Source organism: Gadus morhua, chromosome 14 (assembly GCF_902167405.1).
Source record: "Gadus morhua chromosome 14, gadMor3.0, whole genome shotgun sequence".
NCBI classification, from domain to species: Eukaryota; Metazoa; Chordata; class Actinopteri; order Gadiformes; family Gadidae; genus Gadus; species Gadus morhua.
In genome coordinates, this window is record NC_044061.1 from 24,102,338 (window position 1) to 24,127,349 (window position 25,012).

General features: G+C 43.5%; 3 protein-coding genes across 3 annotated transcripts; all 3 read left to right on the forward strand.

The window, feature by feature from the left end:
• The first annotated feature begins 1,693 nt into the window (after positions 1 to 1,693).
• On the forward strand, positions 1,694 to 7,570 carry chrnb4 (cholinergic receptor, nicotinic, beta 4 (neuronal)). Its single transcript, XM_030376502.1, has 6 exons — positions 1,694 to 2,145; positions 2,709 to 2,854; positions 3,784 to 3,828; positions 4,090 to 4,199; positions 4,577 to 5,633; positions 6,503 to 7,570. Exons 1-6 carry the CDS (start codon positions 2,124 to 2,126, stop codon positions 6,665 to 6,667), a joined length of 1,545 nt encoding a protein of 514 aa, XP_030232362.1. The 5' UTR covers positions 1,694 to 2,123; the 3' UTR covers positions 6,668 to 7,570.
• Positions 7,571 to 8,204: 634 nt separating this feature from the next.
• chrna3 (cholinergic receptor, nicotinic, alpha 3) lies at positions 8,205 to 14,393 on the forward strand. Its single transcript, XM_030376501.1, is given in 7 exon segments — positions 8,205 to 8,484; positions 9,089 to 9,228; positions 11,129 to 11,173; positions 12,203 to 12,312; positions 12,444 to 13,101; positions 13,103 to 13,525; positions 13,642 to 14,393. Coding segments are annotated over 7 exon segments (1,563 nt in total). The 5' UTR covers positions 8,205 to 8,426; the 3' UTR covers positions 13,771 to 14,393.
• A 1,485-nt stretch (positions 14,394 to 15,878) lies between these two features.
• Positions 15,879 to 23,864, forward strand: chrna5 (cholinergic receptor, nicotinic, alpha 5). Its single transcript, XM_030376513.1, has 8 exons — positions 15,879 to 16,105; positions 16,484 to 16,695; positions 18,072 to 18,223; positions 18,511 to 18,555; positions 19,370 to 19,479; positions 19,784 to 19,961; positions 21,952 to 22,632; positions 23,268 to 23,864. Exons 2-8 carry the CDS (start codon positions 16,611 to 16,613, stop codon positions 23,424 to 23,426), a joined length of 1,410 nt encoding a protein of 469 aa, XP_030232373.1. The 5' UTR covers positions 15,879 to 16,105; positions 16,484 to 16,610; the 3' UTR covers positions 23,427 to 23,864.
• The last annotated feature ends 1,148 nt before the right edge of the window (positions 23,865 to 25,012 follow it).

Here is a 25,012-nt window from a genome sequence, read left to right on the forward strand (position 1 = left end):
TGCTGTTTCCTCAGTTTGATTTACGGTAAATATTATTTTATCTTATTTGTATATCATTGCATGACTTCTCTATCATTTTTTTAAGTGGTTCTATTATTTTGCCGGCAAGTTATATGGCCTAATTTACCTAATCAATAGCATAGTCTTTACTTTTCTTTTTTATCGTTAAAATATTCTTTATCTGCTGTCATGAAGTAAACATTAAGGAAAATACTCTTATTTTTTCAAAGTTTGAAAATATACATATGATATCATTATGACTTACAATAAATTAAACATTTATTTTTTTAATCTAAATTGAAATTAACAAAACATCTTGGTCTATTTGGTTATACTTATGGACATTTTTGGGGATTGCAGATGGTCATTAAACATTAGGCCTACACATCACAGGGGAACTTTATAAGAGCTGGTTTATAAGTAAATCTCTAAAGCTTTACTAATCCATTTAACACAACCACTGCATTCATGTTATCACATGGAAGACTGCCTCAAATAGCAAAGGAAAGTTAAATAGTTAGCTTCTCTTTATACGGTTTGGACTTGTGATATGGTGATATGGTGATATACGGTTTGGACTTGTGATATGGTTCTTGATGTTTCTTCAAACTGAGAAACCCCTCCAATTAAAGTTGATAGGTCTCAGGTGTGCCGTGTGAGTCTCACAAACGGCAGAGGGAGAATGAATGAATGAAACAAATACATTAATTTATGATAGGTATTTTAGTGGAACACATGTTACGTAATTCCCAAAATTTATAGGAACATTAGGTCTGCACTGTGATATAATAACTCCTTCACAGCCCTGCATGGAGGGCTGTGAAGCCCACAGCCATGTATGCTTGAAATGTGCTTTTAAAGTGTACATTTAGTTTATTAAGAAAATTATGTGAAATTGTTATTAGTTAAGTGTTCGAAGTATAAAGTCCTAAAGAAGTACATTTGGCTTACTTAAATGTACTTCAAGTGTAGTGGGCCTAATTTAGTATAATATTCATATACCCAAGTGCATTTATAAAATTATACTTGGTTGGCATAAAAGAAAACCTTACAGTACACTTTATTTATGTTACTAATGTATTTAAAACACTTTAAAGGCCTTTCTATTTGTCTGATAACACTTTCATAGTCACCAGTATATTGGAAACACACTTTAAAGGCGTAACCATTTGTATGATAGCACTTTGATAAGGTCACCAGTGTATTTGGAACTTACTTTAAAGGTACTGCAGTGACCTTTACCAAGTTATTGTGCCACTGCATTAATAGTCCTGAACTCGTCATCCCCCATAATGTCAACCTTTATAAAATACACACTGATGTGGATGTATGCAGCGTATGCGTATACACCATGCATATACAGACGGACAGACCCATGACAAATGCACATGCAAACGCACACTTAAACAAACAAATGACCAAGTATGTGCAGAAACACAGACACATTTACACACAAACGGACACAATCACACCAACTACCCGATCAGTGGTCAGTGTTACGGAGCCAACGTCTCTTGGGGGTCTGCCGGCATCCCGGGCGGGCTCGGTGGCCCTGTTTGATTACGGCCTCATGGAGCTATGACAACCATCCGGACTGAACTCTGCTGCTGCGACCGTGCTGATTGGGCCCTCAGCCAAGGAGCTGATGAGGCTTCTGTCATGGTGGCGATGGTGTTGACGAATGGGTGGCGGACCTGCCTGTTAAACTCCCATAACTCGTAGCACCTTACGGAGTGTGTATCGGCGAGGAATGAAATGCCGTTTTAGAGTAGTGTAGTAAAATTCAAATGAAGAAACCCGTCCAAAACTTCATAGGGTTCATATGCCTTACATCAACGTCTGTAGGGGGAAATTGATAGCAAAGTTGCAACCTGATGCAATCAATCTCTCGAGTCCCTGACTACAGTTTTGTTTTCGTCCCTCAGCCAATGGGATGGTCAATATTAGTCCCGCATCTCATTGGGCGGTTTCCCGTGGGTAGTTTGGTGCAACTCAGCTACTCGTGGTAGTGTCCGGACATTAATTATAAACAGAGGACAAGAGTGTAACGGTATTCTATCCATCCTGCCTTAGTGGGATAGGGCTAACCATCTGTTTAAATCAGGCAGCTCTTCACCACTGATATGGATTCCATTCATCAAGCAGGTGAGGTGTAGTCACTGCTTTTGCAAGGCTTGCACATGCTCTTTGTTAGCAAAAGCTTGTATTTAAAAGGAACTTTTAAATACAAGTTCCTATTTAAATACAAGTTCCTATTTAAATACAAGTTCCTATTTAAAAGGAGCTTTTAAATACAAGCAGGACAAACACAATTGAAGGCAATAACTGAAAACCAATACAAAGCACTTTGTCAGCACAAAACATCTTAGCATAGGAACCAGGCAGTGGTGCTTCAATGAAAACATTTGCTATACCAGCAGCACAAGTCATTGACTATTTATCTCCAAAATAAATACTCTTCAATGACGTCACTTCAAGGGTGAATTTTTCAAAGACCCAAGAAACTAATTGAACAATTCTAACAATAAGAGTCAACTGTTGAAAAGGAGGCAGTTCATTATAGCAACACAATGAGCAAGATATCCCTTGCCTTCCATCTCCACTTAAAGCTCATTGTTATGCCTTTATAAAGAAAACCTGAGTTAACCTTTGGTTGAATGCAGATGCGTCACTCCTTAGTAGGTAAAGATATCTGTTCCACGGCACAGGTAACAGATGTGCGGAATCTGAAGAGCGCCTCATGAACCGGCTGCTTGTGAAACAGCATTACAACAAGCTGATCCGCCCAGCGATAAACAGGTCGGAGAGGGTGACCATCACACTGCAAGTGTCTCTGGCACAACTCATCAGCGTGGTGAGTCACCAACCATCCACACGTCTACAATCTCAATTGACAACAATACACTGAATCTTGTTTTATGTTTAACTGAGTCTTGAAATAAATCAACATTTATAACACACAGGGTTACAAAATAGATTGAACATTGTTAATATTCATGCACCACACCAACTACCTTACAAAACATATTGTCAAACTGTCTCGATTATATTAGTCTTATGCTTAATGAGAGGAGGGACATTTGTGTCAAATGGTTGTATTTACTATTTGCCCTATATACATTTACTTGTTTTTAATTAATCAAAAATATACAGCCATAGAGCAGGGCCATTAGAATGTTGGTGATATGCAGCCAAGGTTTTACGCTGCAGACCAAAACAGCCTGACTCATTCAATGCCTCCGTTTATGAGCTACAAAAATTCTTTGCAGCAATTGACATTTGGTTTACTTTATTGGAAGTGTTCATCAGGACAATGCGATAAGAATGTCATGGACACAGAGGTTATCAATGCACTTATTATTTCATTCTATTGGACAGCTGAAGGGCCCTGAGTGATGGGATGGCTGGGATGTGATTTTGTCTGTGTTAGGCAGCCTATCTGCTTCTTAGGCTTATGTAGGCCTAGCTAAAATCACTCTAAATCACTTTGGATGAAGGCATCTGATTAATGTAAAGATAGTCGTTAGTTGTTAGATTACAAACTAATTTGTGTATGCAGTATTTCAGTTTTTATTCTTGATGGATGAAAGTACAACACTTTGCATCCTTGTGGACTTGAAGGTGTTTTATTTGTGATAAATAATATAATTCATTTCTTGAATAAGGCTTCTTTATTTGAGCCAAGAATCAAATTATTCTTGGTGTTTTGTTTGTGAAGAAATGCATGAAATTTATATGAATTGAGGTCACCACTTTGACCTCTCCTTCCCTTTCCATTTCCAGAACGAAAGGGAGCAGATTATGACAACCAATGTCTGGCTCACTCAGGTAAGCTTAATAAAGGCTCAAGGTCCATCAGCATCAATCACCAACCGCTTCCACCCTGACCATTGCCGTCTCTTCTAACGTCCTTCCCTTGAACTTGGATTAAACCATATCCCTTCCGTTCTACCTCAAAGTGGAACAAACAGGCTCTGTAATTGTGCTTCTTTCCAGTGATGATGAAGCTTGTAATGGCCAGTTTGAGCTGGTCCCCGGTAGACTTTGTGACAGGATTTGACTGTGTCAGTTGTCTTTGTTTCTCTGCAGTACTGGGTGGACTACAGATTGGTCTGGGACCCCTCGAAATATGAAGGCATCGAGAAGCTGTGCATTCCCTCCAAACAAATCTGGCTGCCCGACATTGTTCTGTACAATAAGTAAGACCCACTACAAACTCATTCTGCTACAATCTCCTTATTTACTATATACTTTTAACATATCTAACAGGGTTTGTTGCTGTTTTACTTAATAATGTAGGAATAGTCCATGAGTTTGTGTTGGTAGCATCGATTTATAGTAAGCCCAAACAATACAGCATTTGTTTGACCACAATCTACCCACCTTGTCTTGTCTCTTACCTTCTACAGTGCATGCCTCTTCAGAATCATTTATGTTTTTTTAGGTCCAGGCACAGACTTTATTCAATAGTTTCGTGGATTTCTTGAAATGGCTGTGAAAGATTTTCTATATGGCATTTTATAAGATTTAGTCGCACCCACTCTTTTATGTCATTTCCTTCCACTGTTGTTCTCAGTGCGGACGGCACCTATGAGGTGACGGTGTTCACCAACGCCATCGTGCAATTCAACGGCAGTATCTTCTGGCTCCCGCCCGCCATCTACAAGAGCGCCTGTAAGATCGAAGTGAAGCACTTCCCCTTCGACCAGCAGAACTGCACCCTCAAGTTCCGCTCCTGGACCTATGACCACACCGAGCTGGACCTGGTCCTGAAGTCTGAGGTGGCCAGCATCGACGACTTCACACCCAGTGGAGAGTGGGACATCCTGGCCCTTCCAGGCAGGCGGACCACCAACCCTCTGGACCCCACCTACGTGGACCTAACCTATGACTTCATCATCAAGAGGAAGCCCCTCTTCTACACCATCAACCTCATCATCCCCTGCGTGCTGATCACCTCCTTGGCCATCCTGGTCTTCTACTTGCCCTCAGACTGCGGGGAGAAGATCACCTTATGTATCTCCGTCCTCCTAGCGCTCACTGTGTTCCTTCTCCTCATTTCCAAGATCGTTCCGCCGACATCCCTGGACGTGCCGCTGATCGGCAAGTACCTGATGTTCACCATGGTGCTGGTGACCTTCTCCATCATCACCAGTGTGTGTGTGCTCAACGTGCACCACCGCTCGCCCAGCACACACACCATGCCCTACTGGGTCAAGGTGGTGTTCCTGATCAGGATGCCCGCCTTTCTATTCATGAGACGACCTCGAGATCACCTGGCGCAGCCGAGACCCAATAAGCAGCCAAACACGAGGCCTACCAGGTCCGTGCTGGGCAAGGGACGGCCTCCTCCTAAAACAGGCATCACCGTGTCCTCTTCCTCTGCCACTCTCCTCGCCTCTGACTCTGTCTTCTCCATCCCGGGACACTTTTACAACCGGGATGCCATTCCCCCACTGACACACAGGCACATGAACCGTAGAGTGGATGGAGGGTCTTTCCCCGTTGGCTCCTCGTGCAGCCAGGACCTCAGGCCCAGAACCGGCCGGGACTGGTCCGCAGAGCTCCAGGAGGCGGTGGATGGGGTCCGCCTCGTTGCCGATCACATAATGGAAGATCACGATGATCAGGGTGTATGTATCACACTCAATAAGTCACTATTGTTGAAAGGTTTTATGTACGGTTGAAAGGTTAAATATTTGACAAGGGTTTTGGAATTGGTGTTAATAATAGGGTTGGGGTTTAAGGCATAGGGAATGTAACCATAGTCAACATTGAGAAGGCCCACACATTCCTATTTCACTGTCCAGTAGGAGGTATTGTTGATAAAAGACGGGGTATGGATGTTCAACCTCATTGTGAATCAAATCCTGGGTGTTGTTCGCTCAAAGCAGTTCCACCATATCATCACTGACCCCAACGCTGTTCTCCGGTAGTGCTTTGACCCCTGTCCATTTGGTCTTCTGAGGAGGCTTGTAATATGTGGCATACTTTATGCCTCTGGGTCGCAGGAGGTTTCACACTTAAAGTTAGACACTATGTAATGAATTGTTGTCTTGCCGAAATCAATGGAATAGGTTGGTCACAAGGCTGGACAAATGAACCCCTTCACAAATTGCCACGGACAGCATAGCGTGGTCAATATCCATTTCTAATGTGGGAGTCAGCAGAATAAATGATGAATCCATGCTCAGACATGACTTGGTTTACTTTACAAATATACAGCATCGTTAAGTAACTTAATAATAGTGAGATGTTGGATATAGAGATATATAAGCATTGGCGGTTCCTGTCCTTGACTTGTCCATCACTAGTATTCACATACAATCACTTGCATTGATTATTTGCAATCTGCCCAATGGCAGCAAACTACGCATGCCTCATCCAATTCCTTTCTAATATAAGTACGATAAGAAGTATTTTTCTGAGACCAGAATCAGGGCTGTGTTTAAATTGTTGTCATTTTCCAAACCATTTCACCCTTATTTCTGTGTTATCGCAGGTAATTGAGGACTGGAAGTATGTGGCTATGGTGGTGGATCGTCTGTTCCTGTGGGTCTTCCTGATAGTGTGTGTGGTGGGAACGCTTGGCCTGTTCCTACAGCCTGCTTTCCAGAAGCCCATCGTTCCAACTCTGCAGCTAAGCTCAGAGACTCCTCGCATCTGATCCGGCAACAAGCAGATCAATGGGTGTGTGCGTGTGTGTACATGTATTTGTGTATGTATTTGTGTGTGTGTGTGTGTGTGTGTGTGTGTGTGCGTGTGTTTGTGTCCGACGTTAACACTCATATATGACATGGGTAGTTTGAAAGAAATTTGAATTGTTGATTGATGTAAGATGCCATGGGACAATTTGGTATGAGTCTGCTGTATTGCGAATACTTCAAAGGTCGCTGGTAGATCATTGTCAGCCAGAGCGTAACTAAAACTCAAAATGATAGCAATCATGACAAATCATTGTATCACAACAAGGCAGCTGGGTAGAACAGCACGTTAAGTGAGGAAAATGATTTGCAAATATGATACAGCAGTGGACGATCTGTGCATTCTAGTCAAAGGCACCAATATAGTGCAGCAATATAAGCCAACATAACAGCTCTCTGGTGCTGTGATGAAATGAAAGAGGGGCATCTGAATGGACCTCATGAGCAACATTAGTGGTCAGTGTCAGCAGAACATCAATGTCCAAGAACTGCTAGAGCACAGCTGCAAAACATTTGAACTTAGACGTCTCCATTTGTGGAAGTAGAAAATAGAGAGGTTCCAAAAATATTGAAGCTACACAGATGTAGTGAAATGTGTGGTAATGCAATAACGTCCACCACTGATCCATTAAATGTATTAAAATCCCCATGAAGTCTGAGAATGAAGGATGTGAAGGATGATTTGGAAGTGCTTGCAAAATCCCCATGGTGATGTAGTCTTTCTTTAAAATCAATAAGATGTGCCAATTAATTTAATCACAACTGTAGAACCCACTGTTTGAACGAATGCATTATTTATGACTAGACAAGCAATTTAAAAAAAACTTTGCTGGGATTTGATTTTCTTTTAAATAAAATATTGAAAAAGCTGAACTTGTTACACCAAGTAAAATGTGTTTTGAAGCACTGCATATTTTGAATCTTATAATCCAACACAAATATCTGCATGGCTCCCATGAACAATTACATTTATACTGCACCATCTTAGGTTTGATTAAACACTTTACTGATGGGTGTCCTGACAAATAGCACTCAATTAGAGTGCCCCCCCCATCACACACGCACACACACACGCACACATGTCACTTTCGATGCATTTCCAGCTCATATAAATCATTTACTGTAGGCCTACAAACAGCACCTCGCCATTATTTTTGTTTCAAATTACTTTACCTCGTGCTTAAGTGGAACAATATACCTTATGGTTTTACAATTGAATAAAACCCGATCATATTATATCAGAACACGGTTATTGGGTCACTAACATGCATAGTAAAACGCTTTATAAACAGTAAACTAACGAAAAGTGACCCCCCTTTAAAGAGAGACAGAGAGATACTACCCAGTCAATGATTTAGCATTCTTTCTTGGCTACAGTCGCAAATTCCATTGCCTCAATATTTTTTGAAAATTCCCATCTCAAAGGAACACGTCAGACGCCTGCGAGAATAAACAACAAAGTAAATGACGTCAGCTGTCCAGTGGTCCAGAGTCGACAGTCAAATGGCTCAGTGGTCCAGTGGACGCACACGGGTCACTTGACTCTCTCTCCTCCGCCCACAGTGTGCTGTGGACGCTCGCGCCCTTTGCATCCCCTCTCGCTTCCGTCCGCTCCGGGTCGCGGTCGCTCGCTCCTGTCTGCTCCGGGTCTCAGTGGGTCTCTCTCATTCATCTGCTCCTGGTCCCGGTCGCTCATCATTCGGGGATTAGTTGCTGATAAACATGAAACATACGATTTCAATTCTCCTGGCCAACATCTTGGTGCTCTTGTTGCCGCCTGGTAAGTGGAGTCCAGTACTTGTTGCGATTCGAAAGCTTTTTATTTTAAGGTAAGAATTGTAGATTTACAAAGAACGATTTTTTTTTTTTAAACATCTTAATTTTAATGTAGGCTAACTTGTATTATAATCTGTGCAGAAAAGGGGAAATATTTGACACAACAGGACCGCTTATTCATTGTTCAATATAAAGCTTGATATTTTATAACGTTCTATTTTTGAAGTTCTACCAATTTTTCTTACGTTATTGTTTTGTTATTGTTCATCATTAAACCAATTTCATGCGCTATTCTGGGTGAATTTTTTTCAGTACTGTTTTGGATTAAATAACTGTTAATCTTGAAATAAGACAAAGGTGGATAAATGTTTATCGGTTGTGTACACGCCTACAATAACTTATCTAGCTTTACTGGCCATTCAATGATGTGACAACTACCATATTAACACTAATGACAACAAGATCAATGATCCCCCAGTTAATCAATGAGTGCATCTCACTGCATCTGCAGCCCCTAAAACATAAGCATCAGTGCCAGCAGCAACCCTGATTCTCTTCACCATGTAAAACCTCAACGTAGCGACACAGAGTCTTCTGCTCTCTCTCAGGTGGAGGTTGCTCGGAGGCTGAACACCGGCTCTTCAGGAAAGTGTTCGAAAAATACAACCAGTTCATCCGCCCCGTCGAGAACGTCTCCGACCCGGTGGTCGTGCAGTTCGAGGTGTCCATGTCTCAACTGGTCAAAGTGGTGAGACAACGGCTTCTACAATGTCGCAGAGGTTATTAAGTCCGATGTGTATGTTAGTGGTTAGTGTCTATTCCGTCCTCTGTGTATGAGGATGTATTGGTAGTTAAGGCACACTTTTGAATGATCTTTCCCATAAACTCTGATCGTACTGGAAAGACATCATAGTAGTACCAGTTGATCGTTGACATCGGGAGTGCCTGCATGAGCCCTCAAAATATACTCTTGTGCCGTACTTTATAGTGTTATATGAAAGCAAGTGGTGGGAGTGGATTGGGAGTATGACAGCAGGGCTTAGCCTCAGTGCCAAAGAGCAAGACAAGAGACCAAGCTGCACAGCAGTGCAGGCCAAACTCATCTCCCTGCCATTTCAACAGCCTCCCCCCGATCGCTAAATAACTGCAGATGAGAACCGATGGGATGTAACAGCATGGTACAGCCTGAGCCGAGAGAGGCTGCAGAGGCAGCACAGTGAGGTGTCAGCCGGTTGGAGAGAGCACACGACCACAATGACACGTAAACAAGCACACTCATTCAGAAAATAAGTGCAAAACAAGTGAACAAATGGCAGATAAGCGTCTTTGATTATGAAGAAAAGCACAGTAAAAAAACGATCTATTTTTAATATTATTATTATCGATGACGTGAATCTGCGGAATCTCACACCTGGGTTTTTGATTATAGAATATTGATTATGGGAGCATCGCGTCATGGGAACAATAATTTGACCCAAAAAGAAATGTTAAATAAATGAACATCTTCATAGCACCAACGGCAGTGCACTTTTCTCTCCTATACTGTCCTCAACCAACCTAACAAAGATAATCCCTAACCCTAACCCAGAACCACAGTATCATTTATCTCAATGCATTTCTGGGCAGCGTCTCCAAGACAAGGGCAGGTCTGTCCAGGAGTAGAAGACACAGATATACAATCTGTGTCTTTGATACAATCTCTTTTAGATATTCTCCCAGCAAGAGGATTCAGCTGTGCCGGGCTGATGGATGATTGTGTTTCCTCCTTAACGTATTAGGCCCCGAAGCGGCCTTCCATTGGGCCAGCCTGTGTCCAATAAGCCAGGGCTGTATGATCTAATTTAAAACATAGACAGCTCATTGCCTGGACAATACATCATCTCGCAGTCGGGAAGGGTCGCTGGTGCAACAGGTTATCGGTGTTTGACTGCCAACTGAGTGAACGGCTCAAAGCTAAATCAGGCTGTTCACTGAGCAGTGTGCAGTTCTGCCCACCTTGACATATTTGTTGCCCTGTATTCTAGTCACCAAATTGACAGACACACACAGATACACAAATGCACACACACACACACACACACACCCAAACACACACACACACACACACACACACACACACACACACACACACACACACACACACACACACACACACACACAAACACAAAGTAACACACACCAGACATATCAGCCAGGGGCCCGGGGCCACATGGTTAATTCAAGGGCCTGGTTCATGGGGTTGATGTATGTGCAGACACAGTCCGAACACAGACCGGATATCTGCCATCGCTCCCCACTGCCTCCCCTCCTTCAGCCTATATGCTTAGCTTACCTCTTACCTGATCCTTAGCTTATCTTGCGTCCTTAGTGCACCTTTTAATTTAGCTCTTACCTTACCACTTACCTTACCTCTAAGCTAACCTGCTGATAGCTTCTACTGATCGACGTGGCATTGTGAAAGAGACGCCCACTCCCCCCCACCAAACCTCTGGTTCTCCTGTGACCATATCCAACTCTTGAAATGAGGAACGATAGACAGATAACAGGATCACATTCGATAGCTGTAAAGTTTGTTTAAAGTCACATTTGGCCTTCCTTGTGTTTGCCAAGTGATTCTTTCCCTGAGGAAATACCTTCTCTGTTTACAGGACGAACTGAACCAAATCATGAAGACCAATCTTTGGCTGAGACACGTGAGTTTATTACCCATCCATCACCCGAGCACATTGAGCCCTTGAGCAAGGTCATGAGCCATGGACACAATCCCTGTCCCTGCCATACATGACTGTTGGGTGTCAATCAGATAGCTTCAATTATTCATCGGCTTCATTGGGTTTGTATAGATTGATGTCACTTGCAATTGCCTGTTTCAAGTTAATGTGATTTAGATGGTTTTGAATATTGCGACTTGTGGTTGCTGATGGATTGCTCTGCCCATTTAAATTCAACATTACAACCACTAACCTGCTTAATTATATTTACTTAATAAGTGTCTTGTTTATTATTGTATCCATTTACACAAATTTATGTTGCCTCCAAAACAGCTTGTAAAGCCTATACAAACCTATGCTATAAGTTGTAATTGAATTCAGTGCGGCCGTATAATTCCACCTTACAGGCATTTCCAAAGAGACTATCGTATACTTGCAAAGCTCTACAGTAAAGCTAAGTATTCAACAGCTAATTATATTCTACGGCAATTCAGCCTGTTGCAAATTCATTAACTGTATCAGTGTTAAACCAACTCACATTCTGAAATGCTAATTAAGTTAGACAAAGGAGAACTGATTTGTGGCATCTTTGTGGTAAGGGTACGGCGGGTCTATTAAACAAGACAGATGATTGTATCTCCAGGGGGACTGAGCCTGTCGGAGACTGCACTAAAAGACACACCAGACACTTGGTGTTTTCTAATTAAATAGAAGCTTTACAGCTCTCTGTGTGGCATGAACTTTGGTGAGAGTTGATAGATAAGCTTTGAAAGGATGGTTAGGAATACATTGGCCCCAGAGCTCGTCATCCAGAGTGATTGTTTGTGTGTTTTATAAACTCATTGTGCGCAAATGTGCATTTTCATTTGATGCATACTGTATGTCTATTCATAAATTCTCTAAATCGTCTTAATTGATCCTCAAGAAAATGTTCGTAATATTGTAACCTATTGTTTGATGCATATAATTAATGGGTTATAATTTAACCAAGTCTGAGTTCCTTTCTTTCAGATCTGGAATGACTACAAGCTAAGATGGGATCCAAAAAGCTTTGGTGGAGTAGAGTTCATTAGAGTGCCATCCAGCAAAATATGGAAACCAGACATTGTGTTGTACAACAAGTGAGTTCACTTTGACATCGATGTTTCTGAGACAGGAATCATTTTCTCTATTATCTCTCAATTTCAAGTCTCTATTTTCCCTTCATCACTTCCATTCTGCTGTTCCCTGCCTCTTTATTTTCATATTATAGTGCAGTTGGAGACTTTCAGGTGGATGAGAAAACCAAGGCCTTGCTCCGTTACAACGGGGACGTCACCTGGATCCCTCCGGCTATTTTCAAGAGCTCCTGCAAAATAGACGTCACATACTTCCCATTTGACTACCAGAATTGCACCATGAAGTTCGGCTCGTGGACCTACGACAAGGCCAAGATCGACTTGGTGCTGATCGGCTCCACCATTAACCTCAAAGACTTCTGGGAAAGCGGTGAGTGGACCATCATCGACGCCCCGGGCTACAAACACGACATCAAGTACAACTGCTGTGAGGAGATCTACCCGGACATCACCTACTCGCTGTACATCCGTCGACTGCCCCTCTTCTACACCGTCAACATGATCATCCCCTGCCTGCTCATCTCCTTCCTCACCGTCCTGGTCTTCTACCTGCCCTCCGACTGCGGGGAGAAGATCACGCTGTGCATATCCGTCCTGCTCTCCTTGACCGTGTTCCTGCTCGTCATCACCGAGATCATCCCGTCCACCTCGCTGGTGATCCCCTTGATCGGCGAGTACCTCCTCTTCACCATGATCTTCGTCACCCTCTCTATCGTCATCACCGTCTTCGTGCTGAACGTCCACTGCCGCACCCCAAAGACCCACACTATGCCCGGCTGGGCGCTCGTGCTCCGCTCTGCGACTGCATCCGCAGCCGCAGCAGCAGCAGCAGCAACGTAAGCCCCGGTCGAAGGCCACCAGCGTGTTGTCCAGCCTGGCCCGCAGCCAGCCGCTCTTCATTAACACAGAGCTCTCCAGAGTCAACAGCTTGACCAGAGAGCCAGCCAAGGCCCCGCGCTACGAGGGAAAATGCTGGCACCAAAGGGGCTCCAACCTCCCTGCGGACTGCGGGGGAGGAAGCGGAGGGCTGGGCAGTCTCGGGGCCCTCAGTGGAGGTAGCGCTGCCGGGATGGGCCTGAGTAGTCCCTGCTCCAGTTCGAGCTCCATGGAAGGAGGCCTGGTGTTCTTGTCCCCGATGTCCCCGGAGGTGAGGGAGGCCATCGAGAGTGTTCAGTATATAGCGGAGAATATGAGGCTTCAGAATGAAGCCCAGGAGGTGAGTGCATCCTTATTAGACCGTTCCCGTGGGACAGGGGGAGAAGTCCTTCCCTATATGACATGTCATAGTTTACAAAGTGGTGTGTATTATAAATGTGACGGAACCTTTTTCAGGTAAAAGATGACTGGAAGTATGTCGCCATGGTGATTGACAGGATCTTCCTGTGGGTTTTTGTTCTGGTCTGCATCCTGGGAACGGCTGGACTTTTCCTGGAGCCGCTGCTACTTGGAGACGACATTTGACCGAGACAGAGTTGAGACTTTTGGTCTGAAAAATATCATAACATTTCAAATGCCTTCATTTGAGTGTTCAGACTGAGGAAACAATGGCAAACACTGTGATATAGTCATTTCTTACCCCAAACAATGTATCACCAGTATAAAGCATATAATGTATTCATTGCTCAATAACAGAATGCCCATAAATAACTGTGTTCAATTGCTGAAACAATTATTCAATTGCATCTGCCACTTTTTAACATGAATATGATTTAACAGACTTTAAAGATGTAGGCATATAAACACAGTCGACTACCTACCATCTGAGATACAAGGTCTTGTTAACCATAATCAAGGGTGACATCTTGTGGATGTAATCTGGCATTGCCCTTTCTAAAAGGCTGCATATGCAAGGTTTCCTGCTGGCTTAATGAATGCTGCATTCATCTATGTATATATATAGTACATAACTCCTTGGCTAAAATAACTTACCAAATATTTTACTCAAACTATGGTGGTAAGATTAAATAATAATTTGAATAAACAAAAAAGATTCTATACAGCCTAGCCATTTTATTATCTGTATATTGTTATAAAATAACTCTTTGTACATCTGATGTTTTATTAAAGAGCTCATTTGGTTACTCTTTTACATAACATTCATTCTGATAAAGAGCATCTTATGCTTACATGACAGTGAACATTTTTTAGCACGAGTCTCCTCTCAATCCAGCGGTGTGAGGGACTAAAGTATCGCTCCCTCTCGTTGATATAGCATGCTAGAGAGAAGAGACTAAAGTATCGCTCTCTCTCGTTGATAGAGAGTGCTAGAGAAGAGGCTAAAGTATCGCGCTCTCTCGTTGATATAGCATGCTAGAGAGAAGAGGCTGAAGTATCGCTCTCTCGTTGCTAGAGAATGCTAGAGAAGAGACTAAAGGATCGCTCTCTCTCGTTGATAGAGAGTGCTAGAGAAGAGGCTAAAGTATCGCGCTCTCTCGTTGATAGAGAGTGCTAGAGAAGAGGCTAAAGTATCGCTCTCGTTGATAGAGAATACTAGAGAGGAGGCTGCTGTTATGGGGAGGCAATTAAGTGTTGGTGTGTGTATGTTTGTGCGTTACACGGTTTTATATCCTCTGCACCCTTGGAGCTGCGGCTTGTTGCTTCAAAATCAATACAGAGATCTTATCACGGAGGACCCATTAAACCTTGCTCTGTACATCTTCCTCTGAGAAGGGAGGGGGGTTCTTGCTTTTACAAACCCTGGCTGAAGCAAGGACTTGCACACTTTAAAAAAACAAGGGCAAAAAGGTTTGCTCTTTTGTGAGAAAAAGTTCTTGATTGAATAAATCATGTATCAAATCTATGACATGCAGTGCAAAAATAACAAACAAAATGCAAAACTGAATCAATACTCTTGGTCAAATTACAATTAGATTGCCAGTTTTAACGAACAAAAAGCAATCAAACACAATCCCAGGTGGATTGTGGCTATTCTGAAACCAAACATAATTAGCATCCAAACAATCAGATTTGAAACCTACTACTTTGAAAATGTACAGATGGCAGGCACTGTTATTACAGTGTGACCGACTGCAGCGTAATTGAATGCTGGCAGGGAAGCACCGGTGGATACCAGTTCCTGATCTGATTAGAAGTCCCCTGGTTAATGAATTTAATTAAAACTCACCCAGAGCTCGTTCAGGGGATCTACGGGAGGCATCCGATATGATAATGGACAAAATGGCTGAGGGTGAATTTTAGAAGCCAGACGGGGCTCTAACAAGGATGTAGCTCTCTCAAGGTTAATGTTATATAAATTAAGCTTTAAAAAATGATAAACCAAGTACATGTTTTTACTTACTGATATATATAGTGCATCATTTCTGCAAGACTTTTCAAACATGCACTGGTACAGATGTGTGCTGTCTCAGTGTCCGAGACATGGAGCGATTGTATTAGAGACGGTATGGAAGTCAAGCCGATGGTATCCCTCAAGGCTACGACTCGAGGTGTCAGCCAGCTGCATAAAAGGGACAATCTCTGGCCAGGATTAATGACCTGACTGTTCAGGGAGAGCGCTCAGAGGAGAGAGAGGGGGGTGGGGCTGGCTTTCCGAAGGAGGAGGTGGAGGAAGAGGAGGGGGAGAAGGGGTCTGAAGGAGGAAGGTCTACAACAAATCGGCTGCTGCATATTTTCAGAGGCAGCGGGAACTGAAGCAGCAACGCTGAACGGCAAAGAAGGGAGAAGAAATGCGTGCGACGGATGAGCAGTAGATCTTCGCTACGCTGCTGTCATTAAGACCCCCAGCCCCCCTCTCAATCCTGAAGGATTGAGCATCGATGGCAGAGACACAGAGCAGGTGAATATATGCTCCTATGGTTTATGTAGGAATTCATGCATGTGCTGCTGACTGCATATTATTGCTTTGCTGCTTGCAGGATTAGCAAGGTGATGGGAAAGGGACATAGGTGCATCCATCTACGTTTAAACGTATGTTGTGTGCGGGTGCATGAATATCCATTTAAATGTGTTTTTGTTTATAGCTGAGTCTCCCATTGTACCACTTTATCCGTCCGTACTCCGAGAAAGACATCCTGGAAAGCTCTTGCGCCGAGGCAGCAAATTCATGGTCCCTCAAATCTAAAACCCAACACGTTGCTAGGCTGCCTAGGATAGCCAGCGCTCACCAGTAGTCACAATCATGACATGTTCTGTATGTACTTGAACTCCCTCACAGCCCCGTGCTCCCACCAGCCTTATCCTATGCATCACTGTCCACCCAGAGGACGGCTGTGGCTGTGCTTTAGGCTCCTGCCCTGTGCTGCCCGAGACCAGCTGTCGGAGCCCAACGTACCTCTGATACCATGCTGAGAGCAGAAGGGGCACCCCCCTCCCTCGCCCTGCTGCTGGTGATGGCGTTGAGCTGGTGCCACCTGTGCCACTCGCTGCGTAAGTTACTGCCCCCCCAGTCCCCCACCCACCCTAGGGCCAACGTCCCCATGTGCCTTAAGGGGGCTGACATGTTGTGTGACAGCCACTGATTGCATGTGTTGTTATCCAGGTGGTGTTGACCACGTTGATTGCACAGACACTAAGTCAGTCTGCGAATATCTGTGTCTGTTTTGTTCTTTGTGGTGGCAAAGACCGGTAATGGGTTTATGTAACACAAGGTGCTAAATTCCTGTTGCTGAGCATTAAGGGGTGTTTGGGTTGAAGAAGGAAACTCTACTCTTTTAATTAGGCTAGCAGTGTCATTAGAAGACACAAAAGATCTTTACAGAACCATCCAAACCACAGGTATTACAACCATAACAGGACTGTATGCTTTCAAAATAATAAGACACTCACTTATCTTGTACCGACAAACTCATGTGTTCTTCTTTTTACAACACTGAGGAATGTGTTTGTGTTCTGATTTACTGATTAATAGTAGATGTTAGTTTAATGGAGATGCATTTTTAGATGTACCCCAGTCCTATCATTTTGGAATGAAAGTGAACTATTGTTTCAATGTTTCTCACAGGGATGCTACATGCTAACAGTATCTGAAATCTGAATATGAATTAGTAGTCTCAAAGCAGCCTCAAGCTTGTGGTAGGGAGGCTACGCGCGGGACCTGACCCCTACTGTTAATGAGAATGATTCTGTAACAGCTTGTCCTTGAACGTCCTAAGAGATGCTGTCACACGGCCGTCTTGTTGGAATCAAATTCATTTAACATAAGCAGAGTCAAGAACGGGAACCACGGCGCATCTGATAATCACAGTAAATGATTGCTACGTGGCCTTTTATCGATCCATAGATGGAGGAGTGACACAGCGACATTAGCAGTCATTCCCTCTGCCCTCCTAAATGGGGGATTGACAACCTCACACCCATCCAATAAAATTAGCCCTTGAACATCTGGGGAAGGAATTAAGCAAAAGAACAGAGCCAATCGATGTGGTTGATCTGCGAGGGACTTGGGAACATGACTTAGGTCATGAATCGACGTGGCTTTGGCAGGGCTTAAGGGGTCATTCCAACTGTTTTTATGTGCAGTTGGACATCTCGCACGATGATCAGATAGAGTGAGAATGGCCGGAAGGAAACCAGGACCTTTTTCGCTCGGCCTCGAACACCCGACTTTGAAATTAATTACAGTTCAGATAATGTGCGACCCCGGTGTGCTTTGCACTCAACTGATGTAATTATTAACTGTATTCATCAGATGTGTTACAATATTGATAATAATAACATTTTTTAGTTTGTTTTTAAATTAATAATAAAGATTTATCTATCTAGTTTTCATTTGTTTTTCTCTTTTTCCTCATACCTTCTCCTAGGGACCTCAACACTTTCCTCCTATGCAAAGGCAGAGGACAGATTGTTAAACTACCTCTTCAAAAACTACCAGAAATGGGTTAGGCCAGTGGAATTCCTCAATGGGACAGTAACAGTGAAATTCGGGCTAGCCATCTCCCAGCTAGTCGACGTAGTAAGTTGAATACAAATTGAATCACTATGATGTTGAATTAGTATAAAATTTTGAAAAACAACATTTAATGTTCGATTTTGGAATTCTTCTGTTTTTGTCCAGTTTAAAATTAAGTTATAAATCAAGTTGTAAATCAATCTATAAATCATAAATGTCAAATGCCATGAATCGTAAATCAAAAGATTTTAAGTACTGGCATACGTGCCTTTCTGGATAATCACTGCACACATTTTCATCAGAACTACATATCAATCCAATAAATTATTTCACTTATTTATATTTCCCAGGATGAGAAAAACCAGCTCATGACAACCAATGTGTGGATGAAGCAGGTGAGTAAATGATTTAAAACATGCAGATACGGTGTGAAACATTTACACACGGTGTAAAACATATGTAAACGAGATGTAAAACATATGCACACATGGTGTAAAACATATGTACACATGCTGTAAAACATGTAAACGCGGTGTAAACACATGTAAACATGAAAACATGAAAACATGTGCCGCTTAGACATCTTTCTAAGTAATTGTCTGATAGGAGACCCAGTTTTACGTTACCCCCCCGGGGATTTCTTGATCGTTTTCGTCGTGTTCTGGTGGCATTTTGGTGACATATAAACCCCTTGCTTGAATGAACCACCCATCTCCCCCTGCCCACCACAACCTGCTGCCTCCCCCATGGTCCTATCAAGTTTATTTATGCTTCTGAGGGTTCACTTTACAGCTCCGAAATTGGTCCCTGCAGACCCAGACTCTGCAGCAGCCTCAGTTACAAGCAATGGTTATGTAATGGAAATAAGGAGACAAATGTCAGAGGCCAAACTTTTTCAAAGTTTACAGAAAATTGGAGTCAATGAGTGTGTCATGAATAAACAAAACATTACGGTACAAATATTTGTACAAGAAATTTGTTTTCTATAGTCGTCAGGCTATGTCACCTGCTGTTTTTCATTTGAGGGGACCAGACAATATCTTATCAGAGGCCTCGTAACCTGCGCGTTGCGTCTTATCCTTTCTTTGCTTTTCTATTGTCCTGGTCAGAAAACATTGAACATCAAACACCTATCTTATGAGACAGTGAACTTTCAGGTCCCATATCAAGGGGATTCTTAATAGGATGTCTCTGTGCATCCCTGTGCAGGAGTGGGCTGACATCAAACTACGGTGGAACCCTCCTGACTATCTGGGCATCGCCAGTATCCGTGTTCCTTCGGATATGGTCTGGATCCCGGACATTGTGCTGTATGATAAGTACGTCTGACGCCTCTGTTCTTGCGGTTGCCAAGCAACATTATGTGACATATGTTAAATTTCTGGGTGGCTAAAATTAGGTATGGCAGGGATTGATTTTAATCAACACTTTCAGCACTGGTATACTGTTAAGTGAAATAAAAATGTTATGCATTTGAAAATATATTTACAATCAATTCGAAGCTTCTCGTTCTGATGTTTTGGTGTGCATTATGTGAAGCAACAAAGTAACAAAGCAATTAAATCTAAGGAATATTAGGGACGCGGGATGAAACATATGATAACTCCCTTTGATCCCCAACAGTGCAGATGGGCGTTTTGAAGGGACAGTCACCAAAGTCATTGTCAGGTACGATGGCACCATTTCATGGACCCCACCAGCAAGTTACAAGTCAGCATGCAACATTGATGTCACCTTTTTCCCCTTCGACCTCCAGAACTGCTCCATGAAGTTTGGTTCTTGGACTTATGATGGCTCACAGGTAACAGTCTACTGCACACAGACAGGATGAATCACAAAGACGTAGAACATCTGTGCCAGCGATTCGAAATGATATGATCCTTACATCTATGTTTGCTATTGACAAACAAAGATAATTATAAACTTAGCTTTTTCTTGCCCTTGGGTCGGGGGGTGTCATAAATATTTGGCCTGTTAAGACCTTTTAGACTGTAATGGTGATTAAGGACTATAAAAATACATTTAAATTTAAAGGGACTCCTACCTTTGTTGCATTTGAGAATTACAGCACATTCAAATCATCCCGCCTTCCTCCAATGCCCCACCCCCTAAGCGTTATTTACAAAACTAAGCGTTATTTTTTAGAGTACTGTAACGACCTCGCCGGTGACATAATGATGTCGAGTCATTAGTAGTTGGAGGTAGTTTTAATGAACCAAAACCAGGTCACTGAAGCCCGTAACATTGTAACCAACGGCAGAAAACCGACACAAAACAAACCCCGGTTACCCCGGCAACCCCCAACACGGTCTCACTCGCGTGCAGGCCCCCACCCTCCTGTTCTTCCAAGGCCCTCCCCCAGCTGACCTAATGATTCGCCCCCACGCTGATTGACAAGAAGAACATTACAATACATGCACATAGAACAACTGGCATAGCGGACAACGAAATATAATGTAACACATAACACACAAACTATTTAACTGTCTCAGGGTCGCTACAGTACAAAAGTTCTAGACTCCCATGGGTTATCGGTTATGTTTAGACTCCCAGGGGTCATAATATCTACCAGGGGTCTAGTAAACAAGAAATTTAGCAGGTGGCTCACTGTAATTTTATGGGCTTCGTGTGATACCGTTTTGAGGCCCCATGTTGAAGGACAGTGGTCCCACTGAGTATAAGAAAGGTGTATGAGCATTACAGAGTAGCGGGACAACGTAGCGTCTGAGGCCGAAATGGGTCCCCTAATCGGACTGAATGGTGCGGTTGGGTGCCAACGGTCTGGAGGTCTTCCTGTAGCTCCAGAGTAGCGGGACAACGTCGCGTCTGAGTCCGAAATGGGTCCCGTAATCGGGCTGAGTGGTGCGGTTGGGTGCCAACGGTCTGGAGGTCTTCCTGTAGCTCCAGAGTAGCGGGACAACGTCGCGTCTGAGTCCGAAATGGGTCCCGTAATCGGACTGAGTGGTGCGGTTGGGTGCCAACGGTCTGGAGGTCTTCCCGGAGCTCCAGAGTAGCGGGACAACTTTGCGTCTGAGTCCGAAACGGGTCCCCTAATCGGACTAAGTGGTGCGGTTGGTTGCCAACGGTCTGGAGGTCCTGAGAATCATCCAGGGGAGCGGGACCACTTGGCTTCTGAGGCCGAATCGGGTCCCCTTGTCGGACTGAATGGTGCAGTTGGTGGCCAACAGTCTGGAGGTCTTCCTGAGGCTCCAGAGGAGGGTAACTCTGTGAGTCTGAGTCCGAGATGAGTCCCCTAATCGGACTGAATGGTGCAGTTTCAGTACGCCGTGGACCACTTTGGTCTGCCATCGTCGGTCGCTACTCGCTACTGTCTGCCGTGGAATCAAAACAAACCCTCTAGTTGAGGACGCGCCTTGATGACGCGGGCCCGAATGCGCCACAAGAAGCAGACGGAAAACCTTATATATCCATGCAGCAAACAGACAGGTCTGTCGGCCAATAAGGTCATTCGGTCCGAAGAATTTTATTGGTTGAAGTTTTAACTAAATATTATGAGAGTAAAATAATTGTTTGTTTTTACTCCTGGTGGGTCTGTCTTGCATATTAGAGTGTTATTACCTTATTAATACCAATTTAACCTTATCCAAAAAAAGTGTAAAAATGCAACAAAGGTAAGAGTCCCTTTAATTCCATTTTATTTAACCCTTGGTAATGTAAAAATGGAATTGCTGAGATTGTTTAAATCATTTTTGTTAAGACATAATGAAATAGGTAGCAGGGTATGAATTCCCAGTAAACAATGTCATTTTCTCTATCTTTATATATTAAAGGTGGACATCCTTTTGGAGGACGTCAACGTGGACAAGCGGGACTATTTTGACAACGGCGAATGGGAGATCATGAAGGCCACAGGCGGCCGCGGCCTGAGACGGGACGGTGGCGCCTCCTACCCGACCATCACCTACTCCTTCGTCATCCGCCGGCTGCCCCTCTTCTACACCCTCTTCCTCATAATCCCCTGCATCGGTCTGTCCTTCCTCACCATCCTGGTCTTCTACCTGCCCTCCAACGGCGGCGAGAAGATCTCGCTGTGCACCTCCGTGCTGGTGTCCCTCACCGTGTTCCTCCTGGTCATCGAGGAGATCATCCCGTCCTCCTCCAAGGTCATCCCGCTCATCGGGGAGTACCTGGTCTTCACCATGATCTTCGTCACGCTGTCCATCGTCATCACCGTGTTCGCCATCAACATCCACCACCGCTCCTCCTCCACTCACCACGACATGGCGCCGTGGGTGAGGAGGATCTTCCTGCACCGCCTACCCAAGCTGCTGTGCATGCGCAGCCACGTGGACCGCTACGCCCCGGACGGAGCTCCTGGGCAAGCCATGCACCCCAACGGGCGGCTAGCCAAGGCCACACAGCCACTGAACTCTCGGCGCAGCCTGCAGGCCGCTTTGGACTCTATTCGCTACATCGCCACGCATGTCGTGAAGGAGAACGAGGTTCGAGAGGTGAGTGTTACCGATTGGTCTAGGTCGAGGTATGCTGTAGGGCACAGCAGCTGACACTTGCCCATCTAATAACACAATGAGCGCAATCAAATACAATTAATCCCTATCGTGAGCCTCATAGCATAATTGTCTGTATTCCTGTATTTAGCGTCCAAAAATGCCTGAGGACTTAGGCAGATAGTGATTATGGAATGTAAACAAGGCTCTGATTGGGCCTTTTTTGCCAAGATTTGGGCCAAGATTGCTTAGGTATCTGCCTAACATCCATAGTCAACTGGGATTAACTGTTAAAACCAGTAATACGATTGTAAACTAAATAGGTATGGCAACATGTAAGATAATTTGACCTCAAGCACATATCTTCACATCTGTTTCACACATTTTGTGCACAACAAAACCTGATGTATTTCTGTATGGATAAGTACACATTACCTTAAATGTATTGAGTAACACAAACTCAATAAATCCAATAAGAAACATCATGATCCAGGTGTTTTTGCACATCAACCAAATACTCGGTTAGATAGGCCTGTTATGCATGATTGATTACATACACATATTCTTAACTACTATTAACTACTAGTTGTTTTGTGCTGGATGAGAAAATTGTGTGAGATAACTTTCTGTTTGTACAGGTGGTGCAAGACTGGAAGTTTGTAGCCCAGGTTTTGGACCGGGTGTTTCTGTGGGCCTTCCTCCTGGTTTCAATCCTTGGCTCTGCCCTGCTTTTCATCCCCGTCATTTACAAGTGGGCCAGCATCATCGTTCCTGACTTCAGTCACGCACACAGTTAAAGGACAACTACCACAAACCCCCCAAAACTCAAAGGTGTCCATCATAAGACACATGTATGTGCTTTCCTGTGATCCCAGACATAATAAAATTATGCTGATGTTCAAAACCCCCAAAAGCCTAATACATGGATAAACAAAATGGTAAAAGATGTCAACACTTTCAAATTGGTTGATGAACGCTCTCTGACATACAACCCATGTCATAACTTAATAAATTCATAACTTTTTTACCTTTGCAATTTTCTTGACATTGACACAACTGCAGTAACATGTTTGTATACACATCCAGCTACAATAGAACTAAGAACTGGACATTTAGAAGACATTTTGGAAATGTTTAGGCGGTCACTTGAGATGGCCAAGTGGTGGCCGATGAGTGATGGGCCTACAACCTGCGCACTTTAGGCTACTTGGTAGAAATGTATTAAACGATTGGTCGATATCGATTTTTGGTCTTCTGGGGTTTAGATGGGGGGGGGGGAGGTTTTGATACCTCATCCACTACCAGATTAGGACATCATAGTAAACATCATACTTTGTTAAATTGTCCTGGAGATTACCCTGGCCTTGTGACTTTCTGAGATTAAGATGCAGAAGGACTATAGACATATATCAATCAATATTCAATATTGGTAATATTGGTATTCAGTATTACCATATTGGTAATACGATCCATGTTCAGTCTTGGTAATAATCAGCCATGTGTAATCTTTGAAGGGAACCCAGGTGGTCTCATTTCACTGCGGAACATCCATGCTGTCCACTCGGAGTCAGGAACAGAGGCCGTGGGATGGGGCACCGGCACCGCACTCCATTCATTTCCTACATCATGCATGTACAATATTGTCCGTGTCAATACTGCAGTAGGCGTGATCCTATTATTTAAATCATAATTGCTATAATATACTTGAAAGAATGAATTGCATTGGACGATTCAGTCAGAAGTCTTTTGTTTTAGCAGACATAAAGGAAAGAGTGGCACTGAATTATTTGAAGTGATATTTACTTTGACACATTTTCCCTAAACAGCCTGCAACACAAAAAATTACATGAAGTCGCAAACTCATTTTAACACAGGTCTTGGGGATCTTTATTCATTATAGCATCAGTAGATCCACCTTTGGTATTAAAATGAATGCAAAAAAACTACTATTTGCCTCATTACATGTAAATACATACATACATGTCCTAAATGGTCGTCCACACTGACCTCCTTAAGAGAGTCCCCACCAGCGCTGTCGCAACCAGTGAGCTGTCCGTCAACGGGGCATGTCTTTCAAGTGCATCAGCCCCCCAAAGCAATAATCTGGTTACTGCTTACTATAGACCCTTACCAATTTGCCAATCAAAAGGTTTGGTGTAAGGACCAATCCCTGTTACCCTCACTCTCACAGTGAGTAAAAGCCTTGAGAAGCTTGTCACGGCTCACTATAGACCAGTCATACTCAACTAGCGGCCCGCGGGCCTTTTGTGGCCTGCGGGGTGTCTATTAATGGCCCTCGAGCTGTTTTGAAAAGTTGTAAAAAAAAAAAAAAAAAAAAAATCGTTTTGGGCGCTCTTATTTTGAAACCGCGCGCCGCGATCTC